Source organism: Patagioenas fasciata, chromosome 1 (assembly GCF_037038585.1).
Source record: "Patagioenas fasciata isolate bPatFas1 chromosome 1, bPatFas1.hap1, whole genome shotgun sequence".
NCBI lineage: Eukaryota > Metazoa > Chordata > Aves > Columbiformes > Columbidae > Patagioenas > Patagioenas fasciata.
In genome coordinates this window covers 38,051,974-38,078,496 of record NC_092520.1, presented here as the reverse complement: position 1 = coordinate 38,078,496, position 26,523 = coordinate 38,051,974, and the positions used below count along the sequence as shown (strand labels likewise).

General features: G+C 36.7%; 1 protein-coding gene across 7 annotated transcripts in view; it reads left to right on the top strand.

The window, feature by feature from the left end:
* The window catches only part of DIAPH3 (diaphanous related formin 3), a 226,432-nt gene that overhangs the window by 11,983 nt on the left and 187,926 nt on the right, over nucleotides 1-26,523 (top strand). For all 7 annotated transcript variants that reach the window (XR_011738190.1, XM_071805977.1, XM_071805982.1 and 4 more), the window contains 3 exons: nucleotides 12,767-12,940; nucleotides 18,204-18,308; nucleotides 23,861-23,991. Coding sequence is in view for 6 of the 7 variants with exons in the window: in XM_071805977.1 (XP_071662078.1) it covers nucleotides 12,767-12,940; nucleotides 18,204-18,308; nucleotides 23,861-23,991 (410 nt within the window). In the remaining variant the exon portion in view is untranslated. The remainder of the gene's footprint in view (nucleotides 1-12,766; nucleotides 12,941-18,203; nucleotides 18,309-23,860; nucleotides 23,992-26,523) is intronic.

The following is a 26,523-nucleotide window of genomic DNA, read 5'->3' as shown; positions in this document are numbered from 1 at the left end:
TCTTCCCCACTCCTCAAATTTCTCAGAACATACTGAAAGCCCCTTAACAGACTGAAGAAATGTCACCAAATGTACCAAATGGTCCGTTTATATATTTTTAAAGGAAAATGACAGCTGTTTAGTGGAAGGCTTACTGTAAAAAGTTGCAGTGACATATACTTCTAAAGGTGGGTATTTCGTTCATTTGCAGCTTCATTTTGGAGCAAGGTCATGCTTTCTAGCTGACATTTTTTGTCCCTCTGAGTTTTCTGTTGTTTTACTCTCTTTTTGTCTGACTCTGGGAAAAAGCTAGTATTGCTAAGTATCTGAGTTCTAGGCTACTCAAACGTGGCTCAGATCAGAGTGTTTTTGACTTTTCATACCAAGCACAAAAAGTGGTAAAAATCTTTTCTCCAAATTCCTTTTGCGACAAGGGGTAAAGTTGAAGTAAGAGAAGATTAACAAATGGAAGGTTTAAGATTATATTTGATTTTGTAGCTTGCAATGAAATAATGTATTTCCTTTCTTCTCATGGGCAATCGTTTGCATGCTAACTTGCTCTCTGCTGCACTATGCTTTATAAAATAATTATATTGTATTAGTCCCAGTCTGTTTCTTACGAATACGGTGCTGTGTAACAGTGACCAGGAACTTTTATTTTTTATATTTAGGTAAGTTAGCAACATATTGAGAGTCTAAAATGCAGGTTGCTTTTCAATATTTGAATTGTATTGGATTATTCCTGAGATGCTGATGGATTGTCTACTTTTAGTGATGAATCCCTGTTATGTTCAGAAACACCTTATTTTTTACACAATCAACACAAGCTTCTTTTAGCTTGTCTATTTACAAACTATGAAGCCAAGAATTTTATTCTTATTCCACAGAGGAGGGCCAAGTAGTTGTCTGAGACGTTATCTACCTGCAAGATCACTGTGGAAGCAAGTCTGTTTTTTATCTCAAGTGTTCTACATTCCAACAAATGTTTGATAAGGTTCATAAAGACTAAAAAATCCTTGCATATTGGCAGAATTTTATTAAAAGATATATTATGCAGACAAAAATGAAACGTATACTGAATTTCTATATAACACAGATTTATGTTGACTGATTTTGTAGCAACTGCTCTAAAGATAAGAAAGACTGTATAATTTCTGGTATATAGAGAAACAAGATTTGGAGTGCAATATGTTCTATGCATTCAAGATGTGACTGCACAGTCCTATCCTCTGTAACTTTTAATTTTCTACCATTAGTTAAATGATCGGCTCTCAAGAAAGGTAAAATCAGCTCTGGGAGGTTGTGAATATTAGGAATAAGGAGTCATCTAATGAAAGGGTTCCTTCTGAGTATCTTGGTTTATGCAAGTCTTTCTTGTACTAAAAGCTCTACTGCTAGCAGTGGAATTTCTCATATAGTAAGTTAATCTTGTAGAGCAATTTGACTGTCAAAGAGAGAATATACTTTTTTTAATCTTCTGGAGCTTTGAGCAAAAAGATGTTAAGAGGTCTTTGATTCGCAATCATTGGAAGTAACTTCTTTGATCTCATTGAAGTATTTTTGCTGGTAAGGAAAAATACTGATTTGCTTTTACTTCCAAAGATATTGAAAGAAATTAATGCAACCCTATTCCCCTATGTGTTCTCCATCCAGTAAAAATAACAACTATTTCAAATGAAGACACAGGATTTGTTCAGCATTGTATTCTACTTCCTTTCTTCTTATGTTGTTAATGTTCTGTTAATACTAGTTCTTTGTCATGTGTCTACATCAGGGTGTTATTGCAGACTTTGTTGATTAAGCTGTTGGTTTCTGTGACTAAAGTGCGTGGCAAAATGTCTGGGATATTGAGTCATACTGTAGTATTTGTGCAGATTTTCCAGATGTAAAATTGTGTTTAGTGAGTATATAAGTAGTGGACAGTCAAAAATGTGAACTTGAAAATTGAGGATGGCAGTACTTTTTGTCCTAGAGATCCATAAGGCGGAGTGAGAAAGACACCTAGAGAAAGAGCAAAGCTGTAAGCAATGCTATTGTCTTTATGCTTTCAGCCAGGAAATGAAGATTTCATACCTGTGTATTCCATATCAGAACTCTCCTAATAAATTGTGCTTAGTGATAGTCATTGGTGTCTTGATGGTCCATATGTGGGTGTATGTGTTTCTTCATGAGAATGGGAGTGAGAGGGGAAGAAATAAGACTGTTTAGTACTTCTGGTAACATAGTTTGGGCTAAACCAGAACAATTCTGTAAACCTGTCTCTTCATAATTAGGTATCAGAAGTAGTGATACCTCATTTGTGGAAAACAACACACTTTATGTAGCCAGGACTTCTCTCTGATACTGAATTGCCTACTCTTTTAGGATAAAGGTTGTCCTGTAGTGCAGTAACATTCTCTAGTAATATATACTCCATAAACATGTCTCTGTGGAAAGTTTGCTGTTTCTATGGTGAAGAAAACAAAGATCCAAGCCAATGGTTACTTTGTAGCATGTTGATCTGGACCCTTCAGGATAATTTTCTTCCCTAGGAACATCCCAGAGCTTTGCGCAGTGATTTGGGATGTTAACAAAGGATGATATTTTACTATTTTTGTCTCACAAAATTGGTATAGATTGATGTGCTTTGTACAACTGGAGAAAAGAAATATGAAGAGATACAGTTGTGATTCTTGTTTCAAGGGCATTACATCCGTTAGCTTCAACCTTAATGTGAGAGGATTTTGCATCACTTGATTTATATGCTTTACGTGTTCCAGGCATCACTGTTCTTTGCACTAAACCAAAGTGCAGGAATCACAGAGCTAGTGCCAGAAACATCAAATCCACATGGTATGGTGCAGCTGTTGAGCCAATATGTTAGCTTGGGTCCAGACCAAGGCATGTCATGTCTAATCTGGTGAACACCATCTCCAAGAATGAAAAAGAAAAGTCGAGGAATCAAAGGCTATTGTGGATGATGGAATTTTAGTCCGTTTTTTCTTTTTCAGTAGATCATGAATTGTGTCTTCCATGGCAAAGCCACTGTACCGTGCTACTGCTTACCTTGAAAAAGGAGAGCTTTTTTGTAAATTCCTCTAAGAAGTTTTTTCATGACTTCAGATAATGTTTCAGCTGTAAACTCCTTTTACTATTGGTTATGACAGGCCCACTTTCATAACTTTCATATCCTGTATAAACCTAACTAATTCTTCCACCTGCTACCTGCTAATTTGGTACAATTTCTATTATTTTTTCTAAATGCTGGTGTCCAATCACTACAGTAAATACAGTCTAAACAGTGTTTATAAAGAAATACAGCATATGTTCATAGCGTTTGTGTATTTAACAAAATTTAGGTTGCTTAGCCGGTGATGAGATATTGGATTAGGTCCACCACTTTTATCTAAAAAAGGATGCTAACCATAATTAAATTCTCTTGACTAAATATGTGGACAGTGTGCATAATAACTTTGGAGACCTACAAGATGTTGCATGCAAGCTTTTCCTCCAAATAGGGGCAGTAGGAAACACTTTATATGCCAAGTAAAAAAATAACACTGCTGGAAGTTTTTCTACAAAAACCTCCTGGTATGTTTTTTTTTTTTTTTTTTTTTTTTTTACTGGTGTGCTTATTGTTCCATTGCCTGTTTGGGTCTGAGGTCTTCAGTCTGGATATGGAGAAGAAAGGTAAGACCCAATTGATCTAATGTTCTGTCCTTGATGTAGGTAGCTTCAGCTGCTAAATTATTGTGTTTATTCCCTACCCACTTCCTCTCTGATTGTAAATAAGACCAGCTGTGCTGGTTGATTCAGCTTGATTTGTTGATTCCCAGAACATTCACAAAGCAGAGGTGTTAGTAGCATTCCTCAGAAAATAACTGTTTTCTCCTGTTTGGGTTATTCTAGGAGTTATTGTCTGCAAATGGTTAATCACCTTCAACTTAAATTGTTCAGTTAACTTGCAACTGAGTGTAAGTACCACGGTTCTGACAGTTACAGCAATAACTTGAAGTATGATGGAGAATCTATTGTGGTATTTGTTTTTTTACATTTATTTCAAATTCGACAATATAAAGCAATTACAACTCTGTTTTTAAATAGAACATCTGTGTTTAAAAGAACGTTACTGAATTTATTGGCTGACAAGGCATCCTGCATATGTCAGTTTTGTGTTAAACATGACATCCAGTTGTTAACAGTCTCAAAGATGGATAGGCCTATGGGAATTCTCTAGCAAGTCTTGTTTCCTCAATAGTAGCTGATGCCTTCAGGCTTTTCCTGATGGCATCCCGTTCTCATTCTCATCTGACTGGCTGTACTCTGTAGCTGAGAAGCATTGAATCAAGGCTGGAGTGAAACACTGGCAGAACTAGTGATCATTAATATGGTTACACATGCATCTGTTGGATTTTATTTTTGAGCAATTTCTTAATATAGCAATAGATGCTCTTGTGTTAATGAAGGGGGTTGGAGAAGATGAGGGAGGTGGGATGGCAGGGAAATAATACCTTTCATTCCTGCATGCATAGCAGCTCTGTTAGGAGGTGTTGTCTCGATAAGCTGTTGAGCCAGCAATTAGTCTAACAATAACTAATCCATTGATTCCTGCATTATCAAGTGTGTAAGTTCAATAGATACTGTTGTCTTAGAGAATGGATGAGAAGTCTTCACTAAGATCAAAATGACAGCACAAATAGATGTACTCTCTAGAGACCTAATCAGACAGTGTGATGACCCAGGTTCATATTGTGCATCTCTCTGTAACCTTGGTTTTGAGGTCCATGGTGTGTGCATAAAATCATTTTGTTATTTTGTAAGCTCTCAATGGATTTATAGAGAGCCTATGAAATAAAACTTCACCATTCTTCCTGTGAAGTTTGCTTCATTTTGGCTCTTACAGCTATTATTCTTGCTACCACTGATTCAAATTCTCATACCAATTTACAACACTGCGGGGGGGTGAATGCTGCTTGTCTAGACTTGTCATTTTCTCTTTCCTTAGTACTGTGTATTGTGGCTTTCTATATATTTTGAGAATGTCTAGAACACTGTTAATAGTTTCAAACAGTGAAGGATATGATCCTGTAATGCTTGGTGGCAGGTTTGTGGGTTTTAAGTCCATTTGGACTTGGTGATCTTAAGGGTCTTTTCTCTGTGAATGATTCTAGTATTTTAAGTAATAAAAATTGTTCACATGTTGTCACAGAGGCACCCCAAAGTCAGTTGTACGCAAACAACAAGTTCCAAAACAGACTTTATTTTGGCCGGAAAAGTGCAGCCAATAAACCAACTAGAAAAAGGGTTTATACAATAAGTTAGCACTCCGACAACATAACCTCCTCAACTGATATCTGAACATGTATTTTATTGGGGTACAGCAAAATAAGAATAATGAGGATCCACAGCGTGCATGCACACACTCACAAGAAACAAAACCAGAGCCCTCTGACTCCAGGGTGCCTACAAGAAATAATCACTTGCCTGGGTTAGGCAAGGACTCACACTTGCCTGGTTAGGCAAGGACTCGTTCAAGGATACATCCAGTAAATAACCACTCATCTAAATGAGGAGGTGAGGCGCTCTCAATCCTGGGAAGTCTCTTTAGATGGCATCCCAGTCTAAGAAGAGGGGCTTCAGTTCACAGACCTGCTACTCTGAGAAGACCACTCCAAGGGGGCCTTCGTTGGGAACCCTGTTTTGTAGTCTGGTCAGATCTGGCTGTGGGCATTACAACATGGTCCAGAAGCTTTGCAGCTACTCTGGGCACCTGCTCTGCTAATGACCCTGTCAGTTGACTGAGCATCCCAACCCTCCTGCCCCACCAGCTGGTGGAGGTGAAATCACCCTGACATGGGGAGGATGTGACTATCAGCACCTTGGTATCACCTTACGTGGGCGGGGGGGCCACAACAGGTACAGTGGGCCACAAAAGGTGCTGAAAGAGCCATCAACTGCCCCATTGAAGGCTCCAGATCTCAAGGTGATTGTGCAACTGCCACACATGCTAAGAATATCTGATCTTACTGGCAAGGTGGCTATGAATGTTTGACCCCTGTTGGGTAAAGGAAATAATTTGTTCTGTGAGGGAAAGAAAATGTAAGGGGGAAGATGAATCTGGTAACACCACAGAGGTGAGACTGCTGTAGCTCCATGCCCCACAGGCCCCACCAGTAGCGAGGCTGAGCATGTATTCCCAGTAAGCACAAACACATGCATGCAACATGTATGGATGTATATGCATGGCAGGCCACACAGATCAACACGAACAGCACGGCGGATGTCATCCTGTTACACTCTTTGGCTGATGAGGATGAAGATCCATTAGTGGGAAACATACAGGGTGGATCCATCCGCAGGTGACTCAGAAGCTTGCTGCCTAGTTGCTGGCCCCCAGATCCCAGACTTCCCTGTGGCTGGCAGGCTTGCTCCAGTTGCTGATACAGACCTCGTCACTCAGGGACAGACATGTGTGTGGGCACATACACACAGAGAGCTCTTTGGCAGCTCGTGGGGCTCACCTGGTCCCTCTGATAGGTCTTGTGGCCTTGTTTTCAGAAACACAGACGTACACACACAAACAAAAATCTCCATTCCCTTGCTCAGGCCACTTCACCTGCCCTCTGACTAGTCCAGCTTGATAGTTGCTAGTGATCATTGACTCACCACCCTCACTCATTCTAGTTGCTGGCACCATGGACACAGCTGAGGTCCTACTCAAGTTGCTGGTACTTAAGTTCACTCTCTCTGGTCTGTCCAGTGGCTGGTCTGTGGTCCCTCTGACTCGTGGTCTGATCTTGTTGCTGACATGTGTACTTTCATACACACATGCACATGAAGTAGAGCATCTCACCCAGGAAAATAGTTGGAAACGGAATTTAATAAGGTAGGACTGACTATGCCGGTTGGGTACAGGACAGGGCTAGACAAGTGTACCAACCAGCAAACTGTTTACACACAACTGGGCCTATTTATCCCCTTGTCTTTTTCTCATGCTTGTTCCTCTCCAAATCACTGAGATCCATCCCTTTCCCTGCCTTTAGTTCTTCCCGTAAACACTGCAAAATAAGTCTTGCACAATTCCCTAATGTTTTCCCACTTTGTCCAATAACGTGTCTTATGCCCCTAAGCAGTAACACTCTTTAGTCTGAAAGTTGCTCTGGAGAGCTGATCATGTAGACTCATGGGGGGCTGTCAGACCTGGACTGTAAGGCAAAGACTTTGCTGGGACAGCCTTGGGAAGAGCCTGCATACCATGTCCCTTCCTCTGAATCTGTAATTTGGGTTCCCCCACCTACCATTGTGCCTCTGTTCATCTGGGCTTGTGGAGATAAGCCTTTGATGGGTTAAGGCTTCCTGTGATAGGCTTGGAAGGAGCCAGGTGAAAGTATTATTTGGGTTCCACCACCCACCATTGTCTTTCTGTGTTCCTTTGTATACAAAAGGACTTCTTAGCACATGACCTTAAGAGACAGTCCTTTCCTTTAGTCTTGATCGCACTGCATGCATCTCCTTTCGTCTTGTCCTTCATAAGGATAATGAGTATTGAAGAAAATTTTTGATATGTCCTACCTGTGTCAGTTGTGTAGCTGTGTTTAAAAATATTTGTTAGGAATTAAATCCTGATGGGATTTGAAGATTGCTTTGATGATGCTGCCTTTGAAAGAAATGATCACACTTTCTTGTACTACTAGTAAAAAAAAGTGCAGTTTAGATCTTTTTGGCCCTGTGTGCACTTTTTTTTTTATTTAAAGTTATGTGAGAACTTCATAACTCACTGACATGTCGTGTCTGCCAAGTGATTATTGAGACAATTTTTCCCTGTGCAGATGCTGTCAGCACTGTTACTGTGTACATTCAGTAACTTGCCTTGCACCTGATATGCTACTGAAGCTTGTCAGAAGGGTTTGGTTGCCAAACTTCTGAAGCTGTAGTTTCACAGAGCTTTGTGGTGAAGAAAAGCAATGGAAGAAACGCTACTGTAACAGAGTTTTATACTATGACAGTGTAAGGGGACCCTGATAGAGTTTCTACCAAGGCTTCATGAGAATCTTCAGTCTGATAACTGTAAAATGCTACTGAAAAGCAGTCTCATGGTAACTCACATTCATGAGTTGACCTTGGTTTACTCTTCACTGTGTTTCAGTTCTGATGTTAACATTTTGTTTCAGTTGCCTTGCTGATTTTGTCTTGTGGAGAATGCACACTGGCAGAATAAAGTACATGGCTTTCTAGATATTCCAGTCTCTGGTGGTAGGAGGCACGAAGACATAAAAGCTAAAATACATGCAGACAGCTCATTGCTTTAAATTCACATTTATGAGAAAAGACTCCTCATGCCTTTCATGCTGGAGGATCTTGTCCTAGGAATGAGAACTGTCTGAATTATAACTTTAATAGCTTCTCTGCTGTCCTAGTTAATGTTTATCTCTTACCTCCTCTTCCTCTTCTATCCCACCTTAACAAAACAAAAAAACCCACAAACCAACAAAGCCAACGAGACCAAAAACCCTGCTGTTTGACCAAAAAAGACTTAGTACTGTCTTGATTAGTTTTTGTTAACAAAATAGTAGTTTATCTGTGTTATTTCTAGAATTAGTCTTACCTTTGGAATGGAAACTCTTCCTACCTTCAACAGTCTTTCCTTTCCAGAGTGAACTTTTCTTTTTAGTTACTTTCACTGCTGCTTTCAATATCACATCATTTTTAAATGTAAGGCCACTATGCATACCATATTGTGGTTACATGGGCAGTTGATTTTTTTTTTTTTTTTTTTTTTTTTACAATTTAGAAGATAATAGTTTTTAATGAATATTTTTACAGTCCTTTTGTACTCAGGATTTAATTATTTTACTATTGTTTCTCTTTAGATTATGTATCTGAAATATAGTTTTCTTCATCTTCAGTAACACTGTGCTATGATGATAGGAATAGATTGTTCTTTGAATTAATGAGCTGGTTAGAGATTCCGTGTTATGTTTTTTTATAGCGTATTAAAAAAATTCTAGCTTTGTCCTCTGAGGGCCCAGAAGTATTTAACGGCACTCTTATTTTCTTCTCACTCCTTCTTGCCTTTGAACTCTTAACTCTGGAAAATCTGCTCTGAGTTCCATCGGTGCTTCAAACCAGATGCTGGTTTGGAGAATTTCGAAGAGATTTTCCTGTGGAAATACTTCGTATCAAGACTATATAAAGCACTGTTTATTCTTTGGCTTATTTTAATGTTGTCACTACAAAGACCTTAAGGGAAAAGTTTGTCCCTTTCAGAAAATTATTGTCCTAAAGCACTGTTCCTGTTTGGGTCTGTATGTGTTTATTGGTAAAATAAATATGAAAATAAGACAGACATCTTTAGAAAAGATAGACGGTCAAGCCTTCTTTAAACTGTAATGACATTTTGTATCAAAGCTAACTTTAGATATTCCCCTTTGGTTAGCCTGATTTAAAATGTTTTCGATGTAACATGGAAGATTATTGAACTATATATTTGCTGTTTCCTCTTCTATACACTTGGATTGCCAGCAACATCAGTGGTGGTAGATATCATTACAACCAAGCAATGAAATTTCTGGTTTTTTTCTACATAGTGCTTTCTGTGGACCATGAAATTATTTGCATGTATGGAATATTGGGAGGTAATAACTTTTATGAAGCACTATCAATATGTAATTCAATATCAATATATAACTGTATGTAGAATACCCACACTGTACTGCTGTGTAGGTCTTGTTGTGCATTGTCTTTTTTTTTAATCTATGGAAATCTTATTTTTAGACCACATTTTTAAAATTATTTAAAGTAATTTGACATATTTAAATATGTTTATAACGCCAATATCTCACTTTGCCTTACATGTTCTTCCTGATCAAATGTATTCCAAGAGTGTGCCTCCCTTCTCTAGGACAAGTGGGATAGGATTTGGGGAATATGAAGGTTACGGCCTGTCCCTTCCTAACAGATGGGATGAGGGATGAGTTAACTCTGAACACGACACGTGCCCTGACTCAACAGATGAGATCAGGTGTGAGTTAACTCCGGGTAATTCTGTGTGGCAATGCGAAGTGGATAACAGACAATCGCTCCAGGGGTCCAATTATGAATTTACTAAAAGCACATTGTGGTATACAAATTACAGCAATCAGTGACTTGGCAAAAGTATGTTATAGTACCACAAAACTTATCAAAAACCCTTCTAAAACCAGTGGATTTGCAACAATTAGTAATTGTAATACAAAACTTAACAAGACTTTAGCGGCAGAACTTACAATGAAATTACTTTATATGTTTAAGAAAAAGGAAAAGAGAGAGAGAAGAGGAAAACTAAGGTATCAGAAAGAGAAAGGGAGAGAGAGACAAGAGAGGGAGAGTAAGATATTACCACTCCACAGGTACATCGGTCCCGCGACGACCTCTGGAGTGGGGGGCGTATTGAAGATTTACACGCCGCCAACCTGTATCATACGTGAGGTTGTTTTATAACCCAGTTCATTTACATGCAAGATAGGAGAAGGCGGTTCGTCTCCTCCCTTTGCTTGCTCTTCATGCTAATTAGAAAGACTCTTCTGGAAATGGGTCTGGGGTCTTCAAACTAGGGGAAAGTTCGTGGTATTGACCAGAAGTGAGTTGTCTTGCCCATCAGGGGTAGCTGTTTTCAAGGATGAACTGGCTCTTGTCCTTGAACTGGTGGTGCCTGTTCCTAGTGGAGCAAGAGTAGATCTGGGACTGCATGGGGTGTTTAATGGCAGAGACTGGGGTGGTTCTGCCTGGCCAGAACTGCTGTTGCTGCTGCTGTGTGGTGGGAGGAGGAAGATGGGACACTTGGGGAACACAGATTGTAAGGAAAAGGCTGAGATTTTTCAGGAGAGATGGGATAAAGGGTGTAGGGAATACCTCTCTTAAAGCTAAGTTAGGCAATTCTCTGCTGACTGAACCATGGGCTGAAATCCAACCAAAGTGTCTTCCCTATACCCCTGCCTCAGGTCTGTGTATGAAGAATATCCAAATATAATGGTTCATTTCTTAGGTTACAGACTTGATAGTGGAGAAGTTACTGGCCAACTCATTCTTTGGAGCAGGTGTGCAGCCTTTCATCAGTGTTCTGTGAAAACTGTGGCTTTTTAAGATTTGAGTCTAGTCATTGTCAGTTTTCAATTTGGCTTCATATCCCCCATGCTTGCCATAGGCTTCTGATTTTGGTGACAGGAAGGGAAATTGCTGTCTGGTCAAGATGTAAGATGGTTGTTGCCACTGACTCTATGATCCACTTCCAATGATGTTACCTTCTCTTTTGCCACATTCCCTTTCTTGCTGGGTCTTGCCTATGTAATTATTGCTGTAGAGTGTGCTTTCCTCATTGCCTTCTGGTTTGATGTGACACTGAAGGGCCTCATCAACCATGCTGGGCTCTTTTGTGTTTATGCTATATTAATTTTCTTCTTTTGCATGTTCTACAACCATCTGTATGTGAGTGGCTTACATTCTATTACTATGTTCCAAAAACTGTTCCTTTTCAATTTTGAAAAGGAAGAATTAAGGTCTTTTTGTTTTTTTTTCTCTAAATCTCTCTTAATGAAAGTCTAATAGTCAATTCTTCCTCAGACTAGAGTGGAACACTTGTACCCAATTTTTGCTACTAATTTTCTTTGCTCTCTCCGATCTTAGTTCCACAGACACTGTAATAACTTTACTTGTCATTTGGTTTGGTAACTTTGATGTACTTATTAATTGATAACTCAAGATCCTTATCTTCAAGATATATTGAAGCCTCAGAATATTTTTGTATAGCATTTTAAAGATCTAAGTCTATTGATATAGTTGAAATCTTGTCCAAAATCTCTCTTATGCATCAAATGCCACTGTAACTTTCTTCTATGTTGACAAGTGTAATAATTGCTTTTCACATCTGTTTGAAAGTCTGCGACGATTATTAAGATTTAATGCATCTCGCTGAGTATGTCAGCTGCTTTTGTGTACTGTGGGTCCTTACACATATGCATTAAAACACACAAGTTCTAACAATGAAAATGTTTAAAAGTTCACTTAGTAAATCTTTATTGAGTAATTGGTAAATATATAAACAGTAAAAAAAAAAATCACAACCCAAACCACTGTTCTAAAGAGGTTTTTTTCGCTTTTGAAAGGGTAAAGTCAGAGCTGTGGTCTTGTAGCTATGGTCTTGTGTTGGTGAAGTCATAAGGATTAGTCATGAAACTGTGAGTGTATCCTTCTTAACTGGAATAGAAGAGCTGATGTTTTTTATGTGTCTCCTAAATTAATTTCAGAATAACTGGAGCACAGAAAGGCACTAAGTTTTGGGTAAAATAAAAAATAAATAGACCAGTGTCTTAGTCATGTTAACCTGTCTTTTAATAAGAAATAGTTTCTTTGCATATCTGTATATTCTACTACAATGTCAGGAGTACAGCTTTTTCAGAGTAACAAAAAACACTTTAAAGCTGTGCTTTTGGGTAAATAAGCCTGCTTTTTCGTATTCTACATGTAATGGTTGTGAAGAACTCTTCATAAATTGGTTTTGTAGATATCTTTTCCTCCAAACTTTCCATAAAATTCTCATGTTCTGCATGATTTCTCCGTAATGTAATGGGATTCTAGTCTGTTAACTCGAGTTCTAAGGCAACTGACTGTTATATGTATCTTCAGGATAACCCTTTAAAATAAGACAGTTAAATAACAGACAGGTTGCCATGGAAAAATAAGGCTGTTTAGCTTCCAAGAACACCCATCTTAATTAGGGTTACATAGAGTGGAAACAGTATGTGATACATTATATTTTTTTTTCTGTTTTCAGTTGGATAGATTTGCCAGTATAAGAATTCCAGGAAGTAAAAAGGAAAGACCTCCTTTGCCACATATGAAGCAGTCTCATTCTACAGATTGGGCATCCACACCTACGGATGCAGAGGAGTTTCCTTCAAAACCACTATCGGAAAGAGAAATCATAGCACTGTTTGAAAAAATGATGGTAAGTCATATGTGGATTTCTTTAACTTAAAATAACAACATGGCTATCTGACAGGTGGTGCCTTCTTTTGTGCATGTGTTGTGATCTTTACCTAAGTTTTTAGTATTGTTGTTGTGAGTTGTAACTACATGTTTTTTAGGGTGTTTCTGGGGGAATGAAGTCTTTGAATTGTTTTGACAAGATCTTGCTCCAAATATATTTGAAATGGAAACTAAAGGTTTCTGATTACAGATTTTGAGGAGAAACAAGACATGGGGAATCCTACTTGCTTTCAAGATGACCTGAAACTTTTACTGAGGGATTTTATGCCTTTGAATGTCACAACAGGGTTTTGTTCTGAGCTTATATGCCATGTCACTCTTGCACAAAAAAGACCTGTGGTTCTTGGTCTCCAAAGCCGCATCAATCTGCACTTGCAGTCTCACATTTGCATTTTTTCCTTACCTGTCAGGGTTACTGTGCTACAAAAGAGCAGTCACAGAAAAATCTCGTGGCATTGGTATCAATTCAACAGGTTGAGGTTTTTTGTCATGATGATGATGACATTTTGGACAATGAAAAACTAGATACGGAATGACCATGAGAGAATAAAGTGACTGCAATCTGAAGAGCACAAGAGGACACTAACAAGGAAATTATTATTTTTTTCTCTGCTTCACAACAAGTAACGAGTAACTCTTGAAATACAAAGGGACTGCCAGGACCTGGGATGTGGAGGAAATTAAATGTGCTATGAGAGAAGTACCTTTATGGAGTTTGTAATTCCTAGTACTCAATAATGTTAGTTTAGTTTTGAAGATGCTTTTGTAGAACTGTTGAGAGCTATGACTGAAGGGGAGGACTAATTTACTGTGTTATCAACTTTTGTATTTGTTCTCAAATGGTCTAGTTTTCTTGGCATACTGCAGTGTCTAGCATATTGTACTTCTGTGAAGAAATGGTAGTTGCTCAAATGTAAGGAAATGAGAGAGGGTTTTTTTCATAAAACTTGAAGAGATGCCTCCCTGCACACACCCCCTGCTACATAAGTGTAGGCTGTATTTCTCTACCATCTTGCAGAGTTTCTGGTATATGATAGAGCGTGATGTTGAGACTATGCCATAAAAAATGGAAACTTTCAAAAAAATGGAAACTTTTCTCAGAAACCTACTACTGTGTGTCTAGGTAAACAGAAATGCTTGAATCCACAGATCATGGTGCAATTAATTCCAATTTTGTAACTACTTTGTAAAAATATCTTAAAGTAATGATGACATTGTAGATAATTTGAATGCTTTCCTAGTTACATTGAATAACAAAGCACGTAAACTCTCTTTGATAAACTACTTTATCAGTGTTATTTTAGCTATAACATGTAATACAGAAAGGATTCTTCAGATTATCCACACTTGAATGAGCTGGAATAAAGCTAGTTTAGTCACAGTAGATTACATAGCTAATTATATATTGTAGCCTCTAGTTTGCTGTTCTGATCAAACTCAGTGATTTGAGGGAGCAGGGTGATGAACAATTTGAATGTTGTAGCCAGGCTTTTAGGGCCAATTTTGCACAAAATAAAAATAGTCAATTGGTTAGTACTGAAGGGAGCAGTTTCTCAATTCTGAAGTTTAACTGAACGTGTTACATTATGTTCTGAGTTTTCCTGCATGCATACTGCTTCCTTCTCCTGATCTTTTATGCAGTGGTGTCATGTGTGGTTTTGATGGCAAAAGTTATGAAAGAGCTCATAAAGCCAGTTAAAGCTAGTAATGAATTGTCATTTAGCTCCTTTCATTTCCGTCAGTGCTATTAGGAAAATATTTCTGTGAAATGACTTATTGTTTTCCAAAGAGGTATTGCTCAGCTGTAGAATAACTTTAAAAGATTTAAGAAGAAATAAAAGAATGGAGTTTAAGTATTCTATAAACTGAGCCACGTCTGATGTGCCCCTTGTACCACTGAATACTTCTAATCTTCAAAAAACAATTGCTTTAATGATGTTTCATTTTTTAAAAACAACAATGAACATTTTACTTCACGTACTGAATATTTCCCATAAATAAACCTGCTGTTACATTTAGGATTATGGACTATAGTTCGTACTGATAGGTTTCTTACTTCCCTTTTTCTTTGTTTCTCCTTGTTTTCTCTCTGTTATTTAATTTCAGGAGTTATTTTTCAGAAAATTTTAAAAGAGCTAGTCTGAAAGAATTGCAAAACTTATTTAAACAGAAGAAGGAACTTTGCAGTGGCAACAAGCTATTATGAAAAGCTTTTTTTCGTTTATTTAAAAATACAATTTAAGTATTAAATAAAATACAGCTGCCCTTATTAAATATACATGTAAAGAGTATCCTGAGGCACAGTGTTCCAAAGATGCTTATTGGAACTTGCAGAAGAAAATAAGTTTATCTGGTAATGTCGAGCCGGACTAGATTTTAGTAATTTATCGTATGGGTTGTCATGTGCGTATCTCAACAGATGTGTTGCCTGGTAATAAAAATAGTCTTAAATATGTTGTGCATTTAATAGAAAGTAATTAATTTAGCTGAAATACTGCATTAAATGAGAAATACCTACAACAAGATAACAAATGGAAGTCTAGAGGGAATTCTAACATGGTAGTATTTTTCACATTCTGACTTAATTTTCACCCTTCCCCCACATTTTTAAGCTAAGGAAATGTTTTAGATAAGGCATAAAGATTTTTAAACAGTTGTTGAGAATTTAAAGTTGGAGTATTTTTTTAGCTTTGAAAGCATTTGTTATTGAAAAAAAGATTTTGAAAAGTAAATTAAAAAGAACCTCCTTAACTGTTCTTATTTTAGATGCCTTTTAGCAGTCCCCAAATCTTTACCTCCAAACCCATATATCAGTGTCAGAATTCATTGACAAATTGTAAAAGTCCTGGCTATTTATGTAATAAAGTGCAAAATGCTTGACCAGTAAATGAAAATATTTAGATTGAGTTCTCCAGTAACAGATATAAATTTGTAGGTTTCCACCTGACCTTTTAACAGCATGGTTAACAGCTTTCATGTACTTGTCTTTTGAACCGATGATTACTCTAGGTTTTTGATTTGAAATACTGAAGACACCATTTTTTTGTGTTTGGTTATGTTTTCTTTCTCATCTTAAAGAAGCTGCAAAGCTTGAAGCTTTTCTAAACTTGTAAGCTTTGACAGAGACAGGTAACTTTAAGTATCTTCCACTTTTTTTCCAAATGGTATGTACACACACAAAACTTGTCTTGGAAGAAAACGGTATCTTTGCGTACAATATATGATCACAGCAGTGTTTTTAATGTATGTGTATTTAGGCCTGTTTTAAAGATTTATTTTATTTTGTTTTAATTTTAGCACGGATATTTGAGTCTGTGCAGTGTTTTTGGATTACAGCAGGTTTCCTATCATTAAGTAAATCATAGTAGTTTCTCGTTTTTTCATCCAAGAAAAGCTAGAAAATGCAGCATGTCCTTTCAGGATCATGTCCCAACTTTTTATTTACTATGTGGCAACTTGCATACTATTCAGAAATATGTGTGTCCTTATGCACTGCTAGAATTTTGGTTTGGGCATAAGCAAATAGTTTCTCTCTGAATTTTTGTTCAAAGGAATGCAATATTTTGAAGAACAGAACTATTAGAAAAAAATTTATGTATGTGTGGCCTCTGTCCTTCCAGCTTGTTTAGACAGAACTGTTTTGCATTTACATTCACATTCAACTGTAGGAAGTAACACCAATATGCAAGGTAGCTGCCAAGGAGGCAAAAGATTTTTATAATTTCTTGAATGAAGCAACTTTTTACAACATGCACCCTGCGCTTATTTGATACTAAAACTATCAAGTAATATAGTGTATTGATAGTATCAAATATACTAATCCAATACTATAAATACACTACATAATACCAAATAAGTAATAAAAATACTGATTTAATAAATAATAAGTGCATAAACTAAAGTACTGTGCATAAATAAAAATGCTAATTTAATAAATAATAAACACATGCTAGACTGAAGTGAGGAACTTTTTCTGGTCCTTGAGGAAAGGAAACAGCAACATTTGTGAGGGTAAGTTTCCAGATTCTACACAAAATTTCCCTAATTTTACTTTGAAGAAGTTCAACTCAATGGGTCAAGCATTTTCTGCAATGTCTTCCTACGGCTTGGATTTATACAAAACTAAATGTTTCTACGAACTGTGCTTGATTCTATCTTATTCACTATGAAAACTCGTGAAAGACAAGGAATCTTAAGGTTCAGTGTAGTATAAAATTTTGGTCCTTAGGGTTTTTTTTTCTTAAAGTTCCAAGGTTATGAGTTTGCTTGCTGTTTAACTTTGGTTTCTGACTGGGTGAAAGAGCTTTGGCATCAAGATGGTTACTTTTGTAGAATTGCTTCTGCCAAAGCTGGCGGGGACTCACCTCGTGAGTCTCAGCTGAAAATAACAGCAGTAATTCTTGCTAAACTTGAGTGACCATTGTAATACTGTGTATGCTCTGATGTGTGTGTGCCCAAATTGTTTCTTAAAACCTTTTTCTTTTTTTTTTACCTCCAGTGTGATAGGAAATCTAATTTCTCACAGGTGTGGAGCTGATTACAATGATAAGAGCATTTTGAGGCTGGAACAGTAGAAGTCTCTGTGTCAGAAGTGTCAATGAATAGCCGCTGTGGGGCTTTGAATGTGATTCTACATCTATACTTTTTGACCTCTGGCTTTATGTTGGAATGAAAGAACTGTGATGGGGTTTTGGTAACAGTTGAAGGTGTTGATTTAATGATCGAATTTTCAAGTGTTTGGTCCTTTCCTATTGCAAAGGTGAATATTATTTTGTGAACTTCTCAGGACAAAGCAGACCCCACTGCCCAGGATTAAGTATTTGAGAACTGAGGAACAGAAGTTTAGAACAAATGGATATATCATTAAAAAGATCTTTCTAAGAAAGTGGTTTGAGTACATTTATAAATATTTTGGGAAGTGTTAAATAATGCTTTTTAGTGCATGTATGTGTCTGAAATTGTAGATTTCTAAGAAATTATGCTAGTAATGGTTGTCATACACTTTTTATCCTGACATAGTTGACTGTTTTTTAAGTCTGAGTAGCTAGAGAAGGTGGATAAAGGTTTTTATGGTTTTGAATAACATCTAACTCACAAAAGTTATTTGTAGAACAGCTTTCAGTTGTTCAAGTTTGTATATTTGTGTCTTTATTTTTTTAAATCAATATCTTAACTATATTGCTGGATGACATTTTAAACTTTTTTTTTTCCTCTCATTCTAGGAAGATATGAATTTAAATGAAGACAAGAAGATGCCATTGAGAGAAAAGGATTTTAATACCAAAAAAGAAATGGTGATGCAATATATTAGTACTGCTTCAAAGTCTGTAAGTAATTTTCTCTGAAGTACACCAACAATAACCTAATATTTGTGTTATTTCCTCTTGAAGAGAAAAAACGATGATTCATGTTACATTCTTTTCACTAACTTTATTTCTCATAGACACAAACATTTTGAAAGGGCATTATCTCATTCATTTACGGGCTGCAATGAAAGATATTCACTTTTACTTGAGGTGTGTCTTCTGTACACAAAACAGGATTTTCTGGTAAAGATATGGCTTTCGCGGAGATGGAAAGATTCTCCAGAAAACTTGTTGGAAAAGTTTAATGTGAACCTGTTTTCTAGCACTATTTAAAAATAATTCCTTATCTTCTTAGCTTTTTTCATACTTGCCTTCAGTACAGAATTCATGTTGTCACACTGTGTAAAAGTTGATAATGAAAGCGTTGCACATTAGTGTCCATTTTCTTGATAATTACTGGCTGTTTTAGAGAAGTGCAAGGAGTTGTGTACTTCGCAGTTTAAGGATTAAGCTGGCATAAGAAAAACTGCTTTAATTTTTGAGAAGTGGGGACTGACTCCACTGTTGAATGCTACAGTGCTAATATTGTCCTCAGACCTTCTGATTGTTTTAGAATTCACATATTTGATTCTTTGACTCTCACTGCTCCATGCATGTAGAGGTATCAGTAAAAATTGCCCATATGTGATTATAACTAAATACTGAGAAAAGAAGTCATTAAATAATTTAAATGAGGTATTTATCTTATTCTCTCCTTTAAATGATGCACCTCATTAGTGTAACGCTTTAGCACTTTTAGGAAGGGAAATACCTAGTACAGGACTAAACTGTCTCAAGACTGTTTTATTTAAGATGAGCTTATCAAAGCTACTAATCATTCTATAGCATAAATGTTCCTTAGTAATGGAAGATTAGGAGGTCTAGCCTGTTTTTCTTTTTTAGAGATATTTCATGAGAAATTAGGAAACTTCAGGTTACTAAGTCTCAACAACGTTCTTTGAAGTTTCTCAGCCCAAAACAACACGTCAAGGTTTATGTTGTTGACACCCTTAGGCTCCACATGCATTCTAAGACCTCAGTTGTTTGATCTAAAGAGTAATGTGATAATAGGACATGTGTGTCTGTGCAGAATTGCTGTGTCCACATCTATTGCTGGAATTTTAACATCGTGATGATGGTGATGTTAAGACTCTCTTTCTCAAGAGAAAGGTTTTCATGTTAACTTTTTACTTCTTGGCACTTAATACTTGCAGAGAACTGAAGCCTATAGCAGAGTAGGTTTAATCAATCCTTCTCTCTGAGTACCATTTACAATAAATATTTTTTTCTTTTCTATTCGGTTGTCATGACACTTGTATTTTGGCAATGGAGCTTCTTGCACTATGCCCAAAGCAGCCAGGCAAGGTACTCTTTTGAAGAGGACAGCTTGGTTTCCTTCCCCAGAGTAGTGACTTGTTCCTACACACTGTTGTCTTGCATGTTTTCATAAAGCCCCCGACAGCATTTTTTTCCTTTTCGTTCCACTCCCCTCTGCTGACAGCTCACCTATCCCCCTTTCTGTTTTGAGAGATCACTGAGGACTAATTCACATACAAGGCAACTCCTGTCTTTACTGAATGCTGTTGCTGCTGTTGTGTCCCTACTGAAAATGGCATTCACTCACTGTATAGCTGGGAGGAGCTGTTTCTGTGATGCATAGATTCAGCTGTTTGATACAGTAGTACTGCAGATGAATTCATTGTAGTGCTGGAGCTACTGGGAGGGGAAACCCCTTCCCTTGCCCTTGCAAACTCTTTGTTCCTGGCATGGTTTTTCATACTTCAAGTGAATTGGACTGTCTTACTGCCTTCTCAGTCTAGAGAGAATAATACACTGAATGGCCAGGGTTCTTGGCTAGATTTTGGTGTACCTTGACTTGGTGAGTGTCATACATTATCGGAAGAGCTGAAATGCCGTATAGCTCCTGAATACTACGTACAACTAACGCCTCCATCTCAGGTCTCTCTGTGAGTGATACTGCAGTAATTTCTTCTGATAATTTATGCTTCTCAAGTTTTAAGAAGATGAGTACTAAGCTATATTGTGTTTGGACAAATATCCTCATTTGCAACTGCTGTGCAGAGTACTGAACAGGTTTCATTTAAAGAAATGATGATTAGAAAACTATTAAATTTAAGAACAGAGGCACAGTCTTGAATGGATTAGCAAAAACAAGCAGCCTCTGGTCATGAAAGTAGAATCCATTATAGTCAAAGCTTCATCATTGACTCTGGTATCAGGGTTACTGTTTCTTAGAAATGCAGAACTCTTTTCCAATATTCACAGAGCACATCTCTGTTGCTGATCCATGTAGAAATTATACTGGCTTTGGTGGGACCATGCTTAGGTGCTTATTTATGTATAGAATACTGTGACCTACCTCTGTATATGCACGAGATGTTTAGAATGAATCATTCACTTAAGGACCCAAAGTTATTTAAAAGTAACCAGAGTTCTACTGACATGCATCGTCCAGTACTCATTGATTTCACTCCACTTTGCTTCGAGAATTCTTAAACAGTTGGCTGAAAGCATGCTTCTGTGTATATGTCTGTATAAGTTTGTAAGGAACTATGTTGTTACCATCACTCTTTATAACATGTTCAGGGACTCCCTGTAGAAGAATTGCTAAGAATAAACAGTCTTGGGGTTTGCGATATTAGTAGTTACTGACAATTTGATCAATATCAAAAATTACATGCTTGGAACAATTCTGCTCAAGTACCTCAGTATTCTGTTAATACTTTCTTGTTTTCTGGTAGTGTATATTGTTTAGATGAAGCCTTATTTCTTCCACTAAAAACACTATCTTAGAGATGTATATCATATATTGTTTAAACCATCATGACTTGAAAATCTTGAATGAAATTTCTGTCTGCTGTGGTGACATGTCTTATTTCTCAGGAAACAGTTGGAGAAGGGAACAACAGATGTGTTTGAAGGCTATTATATGAGTGTGAATTCTCATCTACCAAAAGCAGTGTGGCTCTGTTTATTGTTAGAGACTGTTATGTCAAATATATTTTCTGTGTTTTTGTAGCTGTTTGTATGTATTATGATTCAACACATACAAAAATGTTCCAGCCCAGAAAAGTTTTAAAAATCAGCTTCCATGTTAGGGAGTCAATACTCAAGTGGAAATAAAATCAGTATTGATATTATGTTGCCCTACCATAAGTTTTGCTGTTCTGTATGTTGAAAACACACACACACACACACACACGCACACACACACAAAAACTGGGTTTTTAAAGTGAGTTTTCATCATGAGATTTTGGTTTTGTTGTGCAGCTCACTCCCTTGTAATGTTTGAACTGAATTAATTAATGCTGACTTCATACTGCATCTGCTCACATACCAGTTGTTCTTCAGCTGAGCAATTAAATTTCTAGAGGCACTGATGCCTCAAGATATTTCCTGTTTCTCAGTTAGCTCAAGCATTTTGAACTTAAGCAGCTTTTCCCATGCAGAAATATAGCTAATATAATCAGTTTCACAATTGGTACCAAGTGCAGCTCTCATTTTATTAAAGCACTGGCAGATGTGTCATATTTTTATCGTGTTGCAGAACCACGTGTAACTATGAATAAGTGATACTTGGTACTGTGGGTGTGTTGTACAGACATTGACAGTTAATTGGCATCTTTTGCACAGGGGAGTGTTCAGGTGGGGAGCTGAGCCTGACTCTGGGTGGCTGGTTACTGTTTGGGTGTTGATGTGAGTCTCCATTGCTTGTGACAGTGTCTTCAGATGGGTCAGATGAGACTCTCTGAAATGTCATTCTAGTGTATTCTTATAGTCTGACTGGACTCCTGTCCCGTGTGACCTTTCCACTTTACACATTGCTATTGCTTGTATTAAATTACTTCCAAAATATCTTCTAACTGTTTTAGCTGTGTGTCTTGTCCACATGACTGCCCTGCATGACTGTGCATCAAAATAAAGCAATTTTACTGTCTATTTATAAGTATCTTAGTTATATCCAGCTTGGTCTATTTTACAGCAGGAAATTTTGTGAGAAGTCACTGGAAATGACAGATTCTCTACCCAGAATATTAATCCATATGCTCAGGCATCCAAGTAGTGCTTACCAACCAGTCTATGCACAGCAAGAGCTGCCAGGAGAATTTCTAGGACCTTTTGAAATTTCCAGCTGGAGAGCTCCTGTAACATTTAGTTAAACACTTTGTTATGAAGGCTGCTTGGAGTTCTTCTGGTCACCATGTCTGTAGTCAGTCCATTATCTCATCTATGCAGAGACCAGCTGGGAAGATCCAGGGTCACACGCTGAACTGCATATGCTGCTTGTGCATACAGGCATGGCCCTGATCCCTTCTTACACCGCAGTTGTAACAATTTCCTCCATAACTCAAATTCACCCGATAATGCCTCAGGGGTACATATTGTCTAGTCTTAAAACATTTGGGCATTATTGTAACAGGGTGGATGTGCTCAGTGTATAAGCTCTTGAGCAACCAGACAGAAACCCTTGTTGCCAGTTCCCTTTAGCCAGTGAATTTGCAGTGTTTTGGGCAACTCGTGGTGTAGTAGTCTTTACCTTCCATGTTTTATCAACTCTGATATTGAGTTCTTAATTCTATGAATGCTTTTTATTTTGTTTAGGATTGTCTACGTTTGGCTTGGAGGTTCTCTTCAGTTGTTTTTTTCATTCTACTTTAGATGTAGCTGTGTCAAAACTGAAGAGGAATTGTCACGAATACAATTTTTTGCATGGCTTTGATTTAGCAGCAATTTAGAATTTATTAATATTTTTGTGGTAGATTACAAGGTTAAGTCATATAACTTTTGCTAGCACTTAATCATCAGCTCGTTCAAACAAGTGATTGAAATTTGTTTTAATCAATCAAAATAGCAACTTAGTTAAACATTCATAAATGGTAAGGTTCACACTGAACTTAAAACAGGGTTTTCTTATCTAAAAACATGCACACACACAAAGACAAATCAGTTCTAAAATTAAAACACACATACACAAAAAGGTTAACCTATAATTAAAATTTCCCTTTCATGGGTTTTATACATTACTCACCTTTATGTGTTGACATTCATCAGCAAACGATGGTCAAACAGCATGAAATTAGCCCTTTGGTTCCTCTCAGAATTGTCAGTAGATGATCATTGAATCTTTGCAAAATTTGGCCTGCATTGTTTTTTTTCTTCAGTTGAGTACTGAAAATTAAGATGTTTATAATGCATAAACAGAATCCGTTCATTACAAAAATTGTATTGCAGCAAGTGTGCATGATACATTTCTGCATTTGATGCCCGCAATTTTTGACTGCTGATGATAAATTTGTTCATAAATTGACAGACATTTAGTCAGAATTTAGAATATATAGTAGATTGACAAGAAACAGTTACAGGATTAAATTATATCTTTTATTTTCCTGGGGTTTTTTTGTGGTTTTTTTTTTTTTTTTTTTTTTAAGAACAGAAAAGAAGGTTAACCAGTAATAATCTGTTCAAGTTCTAGATTTGCCAAATAAAAAATGGATGTGTTTTCTGTGTTTCAGGGAAGTCTCAAGAATAGACGGAAGATTTCACCCCAAGAATTTATTCAGGAATTAAAATCTGGTTCAACAGATGAAAGACTAGTCACCTGCTTAGAATCTCTCCGCGTGTCCTTAACTAGTAATCCTGTCAGGTAACATCATTAACACATATTGCAAAGATTAATTATATTCTTATTTCTTAATGGATTAATATTAATGGATCTGTAGATGTGCATGTTTCAAGGTTTTTTAGTTAATGAATGTGTATGCATTAGTGAATGACTGTGCCTTTTTTCTTTTTTTTTTTTAACTGATTATGTATCTTCCGTCAATCTATATTTCTGTAGAGTTAACTGATCTGTACAAGGTAATGCTAAGAGAATGTAAAACAAGTGCAGTGGAGAGCAGTTTGCTTTGTTTTCTAGTGCTAAAAAGTCAAACCTTTTTTTTTTTTTTTTTCCGTTTTTGTTTTTGAAATATTCTCTTAACTCTTTAATCTTGTGACTTTGTCAGAGTGATCAATAATGGGACATAGGCACCTTTGTGTTTGTGAGCCAGAAAACATATGTGTTTTTAGTTGTGTGTTCCTTCTTCTGTCCATTGTGCTTTAGGCTTTCTTCCTTTTGGCCTTGTAGTAATTTCTACTGTATCTGTGGGGTTTATGTATACAGAACAGACCACAACATTAGTTTACCTCTGGGTTTTCTTTTTTTTTTTTTTTTTTTCTTAACAAAGGCTAACTCTACAGTAATCATAACTCTAACACTGGTATCTATCTTTATGTGTAACCTTGATCCATGTAACTTAATTTGTGTATTCTGGCTTCATTTTATTAAATTATATTTTTTTGTATTCTCCCCTATTTGCAACCTTTTGTTTTAGAGTTCCTATTTAAGCCAATGGTTGAACACATGATTTTGGGAAAGTATTTTGGGTTTAGTTTTAAATAATGCAAATGAAATGCTTATGATGGGATATGATTAAGAAAGGATTAGATAACTTTCTTTTTTCTGCAACTGTCTTGACAGAGTTGTTGTGGGTCTTCTGTATGTGTGTTTGCTTCTTTCCTTCTATTAATTTGTTTTCTAATTGGATTGTCTTATTTAGAAGATGTAATGGTTCACATGGGAAGACACGTTTTACATTAACTGAAGTTCTTCTGATGGAGGGTTTTACAAAATACACTTCCTCTATGAATGTGATAGCTTGGTATTTTAGCAGACTGACAAAAAGCTGAGTGTTTGCTCTGGATAGTGTAAGTAATCTTTATTCTTTTTGTGGAAGCAGAGGAAAGGGCAATAATAATGCAACAGTATTTTAAGCACTTGATCATTCTCGGCATCCTCAATTCCTGGATATATGACAAAGTGGCTCCACACAATTCTGTCTCATACTAGACATTTCCTAGCATGTCTTGTAGGATCATCTTTAGGTCAGATATGGTCAGTTATACCAAAAATAATTGACAGTTATTTGCCTGATCTATTTCAGAATGAAACACTTATCCAGGAAGGAGAAAATTGTTATCATAAATATTTACTTTTAGGGGAAAAACATAGAAGCTTCTTATCTGATTTTTTTCTTCTGATAAGTCCATTACAGTCTTGTATCTAGCAGAGACAAAGAACTGTTTAATCCCATCCTAGTGTTGTACTGGAAGAACTATGTATTTCTAAAAGCTATTGCATCTCCCTTATATTATTTCCAATAGAAAAGCTTACTATTTACCAGTAAGGTCCCACCATTATAGCAGTATCTAAATATTCTGTTTACTATTCAAAAGTGGTGATAGATTTTACCCAATGTGTACAATGGTGTCTGAATAGACAAAACGAAGAAAATAGTGGAGAGGCTATATAACCTAACTAAAGGGAACTTTGTAATTTTCTTACTAGTTCTGATCAACTTGATGTTGAACTTCTGACATTGCAGAATGGATGATTTCTTTTTACAGAAAATACTGTATTTTGTTAATACATGGCATGGCATTTACTCAGCTTAAGCCGTTTTTAAGTAATAATTTAAAGAATGCACAGATGCTATTGGTACTACACACACAACAAGACCATTTTGATGATGAAGATGGTGAAAAGTATTACATCTTCACCATACTAACTATGTGTGTTCTAAATGGAGGTGGTTTTGTAATCAGTTAATAGGTAAAAGTGATAGCTAAGAGGAGAAAAAGTATGGAAGAGATATTATGAAATAATTATGAAATAATTTTCTGTCTTGTTGGTCAAAGACAGTAATATGAGATCCAAAGATTGTCTTATGGCATGGAAAGTTGACTAATAGTGTCAGGAAATATTCCTGCCTCTTTTCTATAAGAGTATTCAAGTACTTGTGAATTAATTCTATAATTGAGGATTATAACTTCACCCTTTATAAAAGCAATTCCCCGAGCAAATAGTCCCTACAATTTCTCTGCTTATATGTGTATTTTTGTTGCTTTCGCAGCCAACTTCTCCTTCCCACAGAAGGATTTTGTTAGTTTGTCTGTGTATGGCACAGATATTTTAAACTTCAATGAAGTCTAAAGAACAAAATATTTCTTTTGTTATGACTATGAATGCCAGTGTTGGCTATGAACTTTAGGTTACTTGATCAAAGATCATCTTTTCAGCAAGACCAACAGCTACTGCTGTTGGTTGCAGTTGGGTGCAGGCATGGGTGCAGTTACT